The sequence below is a fragment of the Eschscholzia californica genome, unplaced genomic scaffold, assembly GCF_041429995.1.
Source record: "Eschscholzia californica isolate CP2 unplaced genomic scaffold, dmEscCali1.0.p SCAF_1, whole genome shotgun sequence".
Lineage (NCBI taxonomy): Eukaryota > Viridiplantae > Streptophyta > Magnoliopsida > Ranunculales > Papaveraceae > Eschscholzia > Eschscholzia californica.
In genome coordinates, this window is record NW_028238198.1 from 71,474,732 (window position 1) to 71,483,280 (window position 8,549).

An 8,549-nucleotide genomic window follows, 5' to 3' on the forward strand; every position below is an offset into this window, starting at 1 on the left:
AGGGGCCAAATTAGAAATAAAAGTCTATAAATAGGGGTTATGGTCCCCATTTGGGCTTCTTCCCTAATCTCTACAAGTTTGGTTAAAGTGTGAAATCCCTTCATCACAAGAGAGGTTCTAAAGGAAGAAGAACTAAGTGGAAGATCAACCCTATCCAACATCTTCAAGCTATGGATCAAGGTACGCTTCCGTGATTATTTCATCTCTATGAATCTTTTGGAGTTTATGTAAGTATGCTTGTTCATGTTATTTGATTTCATCATAATCATCTTATAACATGATTAGTTTAAGCATGTAAGGTTAAATATATTTACTAACAATTGGTATCTAGAGCCACTCCAATTTTAAGGTTCATTGAGAAATTTAGGAGTCTATGGTATTTGATTTATCTTTTGAACCATATGAAGGTTTTATTGTGTCCAAAATTTTGGTTATCTTGATCTTCCATGAAATTAAGTTCGGATCATTTTTAGATAGATTATCTTGACATATAATATTTAGATCAATATAGATTTGATGTGGTTCCAATTGATTATTTTTTTACAATCAATTTTTGGCTATGAAATTGAGTCATATTCATATTACATATTTGGATCAAAATTAGCTTTATAGATTTGGTGAAAACGTAACATACTTTAGTGAGATTTTGATATTAGATTAAATCAAAATTTTGCTCTAAAACGAAGGTTCGGTTCTGTTTTTTATTTATTTATTTATATTTATTAATAAAAAAAAAAAAAAAAAAAATTTAAGTCCCCACTTAATGTGGGGAATGGAACGGCCCCCACATTAAGTGGGGTGCGTTACATACCCAACCCCACTTTTTTTTTTTTTTTTTTTGAGAATTCGACTACGGTTTACGTTAGTCGTTACAAGGCATTGATGCATCATAGAGATGTAATGAGCACGATAACCGCCTACTTTAAACTGAGACTGAAAGAGGCCTAAAGCCCGACAACGAAGAGGCCTAAAGCCCGACAAATTATTACATTATTCATAGCCTACATTACATAGGATAAATCTTGATGGTAACTGCTTCCACCGAGACTCGATCCCACGACCTCATGGTCTTAAGAGGGGTGTCCAACCGTTACACCAAAGGGTGGTGGACCCCAACCCCACTTTAAAGTGGGGTTACTGTAAGAGTAACTCCCCACTTTAAAGTGGGGTGGGGGTGGGGCCACGTTCCATATTAAATGGAACGTGGGCAGACCAGTCAGTTGGTCTGAAACAGACCAGCTGACTGGTCTGAATCTAGTTTGTCTGACTCGGGCTGAGTCAGACAGACCTGACTCGGCCGAGTCAGACAGATCTGACTCAGATCTGACTCGGGCCGAGTCAGACAGATCTGACTCAGATCTGACTCGGACCGAGTCAGACAGATCTGACTCAGATCTGACTCGGCCCGAGTCAGACAGATCTGACTCAGATCTGACTCGGGCCGAGTCAGACAGGTCAGACAGATCTGACTCAGATCTGAATCGGGCCGAGTCAGACAGATCTGACTCAGATCAGAATCGGGCTGAGCCAGGTGTCATGTTTGTGTGTTAGACCGGTCTGAGTCAGACTGATCTGACTGGGTCTATTACAGACCAAATTAAAGGTTCTTTTTTGAACATTTATTTTGTAAAATTTAAACAACTAATAACTGATACATCCCTCAAATAATATCCGACATTCGATAGAACTAATTGAAGTAAAATGTCGCCAAAGTGACCTCTTTTATGTAGATTAGTTCCATGACAATGTTGGAGTAGGTTGTGTGTATGTAAATTCATGCGGATATTAAGTCGACCCAACGGTAGTTTAATATTTGGCCGAACTACATATACACCTGCGGTGATAAATGTGAGATGATTGTAAGGTGTCCATGTGAATAATGAGTCGGTCCAAAGATAGACTTATTGTTTGACAGGATTTATCGTCTATGTTTGATTACTGCAACAGAGATACCACTTACAAATTAGTATTACTGTCCAAAGACTTGATGCTAATGTTGTGCTCGGTATTCTGCTTTGTATCTAGTTATTGTTTAAATTTTAAATCTCACTTTAGTTATGATGTGAACATATAAATTTATTATGTTTATTCTCTGTGTAGTTGCTGCAAATATACCAATGAATGCTAACAACATTCACATTCTCAATGGGAACAACTTTAAGGACTGGAAAGAGAGCGTTCTGATCGTTCTGGGCTGCATGGATCTGGATCTTGCACTTAGGGTGGAGCAACCTGCCCCTCTTACGGATGATAGTTCTCCTGATGAAAGGAGACACTATGAGAGGTGGGATCGCTCCAATCGCATGAGTCTCATGATCATTAAGCGCGGCATTCCAGAAGCTTTTCGAGGCGCAATCTCTGCTGAGGTAACTAAGGCCATTGATTTCCTTGCCGAAATCGAAAAAAGGTATGAAAAGAACGATAAGGCAGAAACAGGAATGCTTTTGGCGAACCTGACTTCTATGAGGTATAAAGGCAAGGGAAACATAAGGGAGTACATCATGAAGATGTCTCATATAGCTTCCAAACTTAAGGCACTGAAGCTCGAGCTGTCTGAGGACTTACTCGTGCATTTGGTAATGAATTCTCTTCCTGCACAATTTGGTCAATTTAAGGTCAGTTACAACTGTCAGAAGGAGAAGTGGACTCTTAATGAGCTCATTTCAAATTGAGTGCAAGAAGAGGAAAGAGTGAAGCATGAGAACTCTGAAAGTGCTCATTTGGCCAGTACCTCAAAAGGGAAGGGCAAGAAAAGGAATAAGGATAATGAAGCTGCTAAGGGTCCAGAGCAAAAGAAGCCTAAGGAACAAAATGGTTGTTTCTTTTGCGGAAAACCTGGGCATATGAAGAAAGAATGTACCGAGTATGCCACTTGGCGTGCCAAGAAGGGGTTGTCTGAGCTACCGAAAGCCAATTGATGGTGAAAGATACATCTATGTGGGAGACAGGCAGGCGGTAGAGGTCAAGGCAACGGGTCATTTCAGGATATTATTAGGAACTGGTTTTTATTTGGATTTGAAAGACACTTTTATTGTACCGTCATTCAGACGAAATTTGGTTTCAGTTTCTGTTTTGGACAAATTTGGTTATCATTGTTCATTTGGAAACAATCAGTTTAGTCTTTCTTTAAATTCAAATAAGTGTGGTACTGGTTCCCTAAGTGCTTATGATAAGCTATACATCCTTAAAGACAACAGCTTAAATCCTTAATAGAGTACCATCTAAAGCAGTTGCTAAAGCCAAGTCTAAAGTATCTACATATTTGGGGATGTCCATCTGAGGCAAGGCTTTATAGGCCGAACGAAAAGAATTTGGACTCCAAAACAATAAGCAACTACTTTATTGGATACTCGGAGCGATCTAGGGGCTACAAATTTTATGATCCCACAAGAAAGTCTATTTTTGAGACGGGAACTGCAGTGTTTTTTGAGGATGTTGAGTTTGGGGGGAGAAATAAGGTTAGAGACATTGTCTTTGAGGAGGAATCAGTTATGACATTGTCTTTGAGGAGGAATCAGTTATGATTCCTACTACTACTTCTGACAATGTACCAATCTTCCTGCGTACGATTGTCGAAGAAGGAGATTTGAAACCCTTAGAAGACAATGTTGAACAACTCCCCACTCCAGTTCAGGAAGTTGTTCCTGAAGGACAAACTCAACAACCTCAAGAGGAAGTGTCATTAAGGGAATCCAACAGAGAGAGGAGAAGTGCTATTTCGGATGATTACGTGGTATATCTCCAAGAACATGAGGACACTGGTGGATTGACAGAGGATGATCCAATCAACTTTCGTCAAGCCATGCAGGATTCTAACTCTGAAAAATGGATCAACGCCATGAATGAAGAATACAAATCAATGCAAGACAATCAAGTTTGGGATCTTGTCCCATTACCTGAAGGTAAGAAACTCATTGGTTGCAAATGGATTTTTAAAACTAAAAGGGATTCGAAAGGTAATGTGGAGAGATATAAGGCTCGTCTTGTGGCTAAAGGCTTCACTCAAAAGGAAGGCGTAGATTATAAAGAGACTTTCTCTCCAGTTTCTTTGAAAGACTCTTTTAGGATAATTATGGCACATTTTGATCTTGAGCTACATCAGATGGATGTCAAAACGGCTTTTCTCAATGGAGACATTGATGAAACAATATATATGGTGCAACCCGAAAACTTTGTATCTGGTGATCCAAAGAATATGGTTTGCAAATTAAAGAAATCCATCTATGGGCTCAAGCAGGCTTCCTGACAGTGGTACTACAAATTTCATCAAGTCGTAGTCTCATTTGGTTTTGAGACAAATATTGTTGAGGATTGTGTGTATCACAAGTTCAGTGGGAGTAACTTGGTATTCCTGGTTTTATATGTCGAAACCAGGAGACCCCCCAGTCGTTAAAGGAGACAAATTTAGTCTAAACTACTGCCTCAAACCAATCTGGAAATTAAAGAAATGCAACAGATTCCTTATGCTTCAGCAATTGGGAGTCTGATGTATGCTCAAGTATGTACACGTCCAGATTTAGCATTCATTGTCGGTATGTTAGGCAGATATTTAAGCAATCCTGGAATGGATCACTGGAAAGCAGCCAAAAGAGTCTTCAGATACTTGCAGAGAACTAAGGATTACATGCTCACATACAAGAGGTCAGATCACTTGGAGATCATAGGGTACTCGGATTCTGACTTTGCTGGATGCCAAGATAGTAAGAAATCTACATCAGGTTACATTTATCTACTGGCTGGTGGAGCTATATCTTGGAAGAGTGCTAAACAAACACTTGTGACTTCCTCCACCATGGCAGCGGAATTTGTGGCTTGCTATGAGGCATCAAACCATGGACTATGGCTGCGAAATTTTGTCACTGGGCTGCGCATTCTGAATGGTATTGAAAGACCACTAAAGTTATACTGTGACAATAACTCAGCAGTTCAATACTCCAACAACAACAGAAGCTCTTCTCGGTCAAAACACATTGACATAAAGTTCCTTGTTGTAAAAGAAAGGGTACAAAGTGGACAGTTATCTATAGAGCATATTGGGACAAACTCCATGATTGCGGATCCGCTGACTAAAGGATTGACACCTAAGGTCTTTCATGAGCATGTTGCTCACATGGGTGTTGCACCACTTAAGGATACTTCGGTTTAGTGGGAGTTTGTAATGTTTGGGTTGATGTAATTCAGACGTTGCTCTATTTTCTATTTCAGACAGCATTTGCTGAACTAAAGTATTTCTGCAGAAATAAAGTATTAAGTACATTCCACTTTGTTTTTAAGTTAAGTATGGATCTCAATAAAGTTTCGGTAGGACCAGTTGGGAATAGGCATGGTAAGATCACATTGCATGTAATTTCCATGCTACGCGTCCATGATTGATCTATGTCATTTGGTTATGTTGGTATGTGTGACTACTGAAGGATTTAGTGACGATTGAATGTTACGAAAGTCCCTTTAATCCCATACTAGCACAACTGATGGACCAGATTGTTTGGGATACCTAATATTTGATAGCACATTTTGAGCTCATAAGGATGTACACATTTCTAGATAGCATATGTGGCCCAAGTGGGAGATTGTTGGAAGAAATTCCAATATATGTGGGCTCACATATGTATAGACATGTGTATGGCTATCTCAGTAATTGTCAAGTCGTAAAGTGGTCTATATGGATTGACTTGACTAGTGGGTATCAAATTGTCATGGAATAAACGTGTAGAGACCATTAAGTGATTTCTAATTTGATGAGGGGCCAAATTAGAAATAAAAGTCTATAAATAGGGGTTATGGTCCCCATTTGGGCTTCTTCCCTAATCTCTACAAGTTTGGTTAAAGTGTGAAATCCCTTCATCACAAGAGAGGTTCTAAAGGAAGAAGAACTAAGTGGAAGATCAACCCTATCCAACATCTTCAAGCTATGGATCAAGGTACGCTTCCGTGATTATTTCATCTCTATGAATCTTTTGGAGTTTATGTAAGTATGCTTGTTCATGTTATTTGATTTCATCATAATCATCTTATAACATGATTAGTTTAAGCATGTATGAGGATTGAAACGGGTGGAAAAAGCATTTCTCTGAGTCTCAGAACCAAGTAACTTATATATCTCTGTAACAACTTGCTCGTGAACCTAGGGTCTGGGTCACTTACGGATGTTTGCAGGAAACACAGCACAACCCCAATGTTAAAACATGCTTCATAAATAACCTAGCAGCTTGTTTGATTGTATAATCCTTTGGGTTAAGAAAACTAAATTTGATCTATCAATGTCAAAATACATGTTGTGGTAGTATAGTCTGACTACACTTTTTTTTTTTGATGAGATAGTTTGACTACACTTATTCAAAATGTTTTGGTTTCAAAAGAATTGAGGTGTGAATAGTTCTAGCATTGATTCTCATAAGGTGAAAATGAAAAAGGATGAACTATTTTTTTGGTGTCCCTCTAATAATTTTGATACTGAGATTCGAAATTGTATTTCTCACTTTGAAAATTCAATCTTAATTATTTTGATATTAAGATAAATGAACTAAAAATTAACACATCTTGGTCATTCTTTGAACAAAAAAAGAAAAAGAAAAAGGTAGGTAGGTAGTCATTAGAGAAAATGGAAAAGAAGTTATGATCCATTTAGGAGGCATGTGCACCCTCATGCATTTGCTACTACTTATACATTGTAAATGTAATTGAATGAGAAATCGTTCCATTACAAGTAATACACTGTAGATATAATTGGTTACAACTGGAGACGACTAAATAAGAATTGAGAGGGAAGTTTTATAGCCGCCTCCGATGATTGTCAAAGGCGCCTCTTTCCTCCCTAACTCCCTCTTGAATTTGTCTTGAGGGAAAACACTTACACGGTGCCATTAAAAACTTCCCATCAATCTCCATCATTTACACTTTTTTTTGGTTCAACCTCCTACAGAACTAAGCCATATGAGTTATCATCATCAAATGCTATTATTATTTTTTTATTCCTACCTCCCGAAGTGAATGAGGGAGTAGACCCACTCTATGTAACTACATGTGCAAGGAACATGTTTTTATTGCTACTTAAAACTCACTGGACATGGGTTGGCTGTTCAAGACCCAGTCTCTGGTTGGACCAGGGTACAAGCTAACTTGGCCCGGCCCAGTGTGAGACTATTTCGATTCGGTTTTGTTGGGCCCAAACCCGAGAAACACCAATACATGTCACTATGCCAAATCAACTCAGAAAACGATTAAGGTCTTTTCCTTCATACACATTGCAATGACATTTTTTAGGACCTTTGTATTTTATTTTAGATCGATTAAAGGTGATTTTTGAATAAACCATGATTCTAACTAAATCATAAGTCGTCTGTTTATGGAAACTAAATTGGCGCTTTTTTTGGAACACCTAAATCGAGGCGGACGTGTGGTTCCATAACATCTTCTGACGAGAAAAATACCGGCGCAAATGATAAAGAGACCATCCGAAATATTGGGGAAGTAAAAACTATTTCCTCACAAGGACCCTTTTTTCTGTGTTTAACCAAATTGATGCTAGTTTTTTTGGGGATAAAAGTGATCCCTAGGTCATTTTTAAAATTAAGAATTTCTTGATGTCAATATTTAGAATTGTGAGTACATGAAATTCATATGAATAGACAAAGTAAGAATAAGTTTATAAGTACGCCAATCTAATGGCAATGAAAACAAATTCTATATGTATAACTAGGTTTATTATTTTTAAGAATATTACGTAGTATCGTACGCAAATAGGTCGGTTTATGTATTTTTTTCGTTATGACAAAAAGCCTCCAGGGCTTTCAATAATAAGCCTTCAATCTAATCCGATTAATGTTAATATTTTGGGTTATGATTTACTCAAATGTCTGAGTACATGCCTAGTATATGAATAGACAAATGAGGAATAATTCTATTGTTACAACTATATGTATCGACGATTAATATATATTATGTTTATATGGTTCATTATTGTTAAAATAATATTACATTGTATGGTGCACGAGTAAAGTAAATTAATGATTTTTTTGTTAGGGCGAGAAGTTTCATGATTTCAGCTAGGGTGAGCAAACGTTTGGGTCCAAATTAAATTTTATTATCAATGGCTTTCCTAAGCCTCCATGTCTATGGGTCCAAATTCTAGAGTGGCACGGGAGATATGGGTAATAGTAGATACAATACAACATCAAAAGTTGCATGTGAAGATAGGCATAGTCTTTTATTGTTTTTTTTTTTTTGGTAAAAAAAATATGTAAATGAGGAATTAATGATAGTGGAATACATTTAAATATATTAGACTTGATTGATACAAGACAAAACTCCCCAATATGGGATCTGAAAATGTATTCATAAATAGATAGAATTGCTACATAAATTATGGAAATAAGTTTTTTTTTTTTTTTTTGAAGGGAAATAAGTATTAGTACTTGAAATGGTGATGTTTTGAAGAGGTAAGACTAGTAGTATTATTTATGGTTTCCATGTGATGTCCTCATTCCTTTTGTGTATCTAAACTAATTTGAAATACTTTCAACAAAAAAAAAAAAAAAAAAAAAACTGAT

General features: G+C 37.2%; 1 protein-coding gene and 1 pseudogene across 1 annotated transcript; both read left to right on the forward strand.

The window, feature by feature from the left end:
- The first annotated feature begins 58 nt into the window (after nucleotides 1–58).
- On the forward strand, nucleotides 59–3,160 carry LOC147568835 (uncharacterized). Its single transcript, XM_086655224.1, has 2 exons — nucleotides 59–180; nucleotides 2,101–3,160. Exons 1-2 carry the CDS (start codon nucleotides 171–173, stop codon nucleotides 2,670–2,672), a joined length of 582 nt encoding a protein of 193 aa, XP_086511350.1. The 5' UTR covers nucleotides 59–170; the 3' UTR covers nucleotides 2,673–3,160.
- A 1,287-nt stretch (nucleotides 3,161–4,447) lies between these two features.
- LOC147568836 (secreted RxLR effector protein 161 pseudogene) lies at nucleotides 4,448–5,146 on the forward strand (annotated as a pseudogene).
- The last annotated feature ends 3,403 nt before the right edge of the window (nucleotides 5,147–8,549 follow it).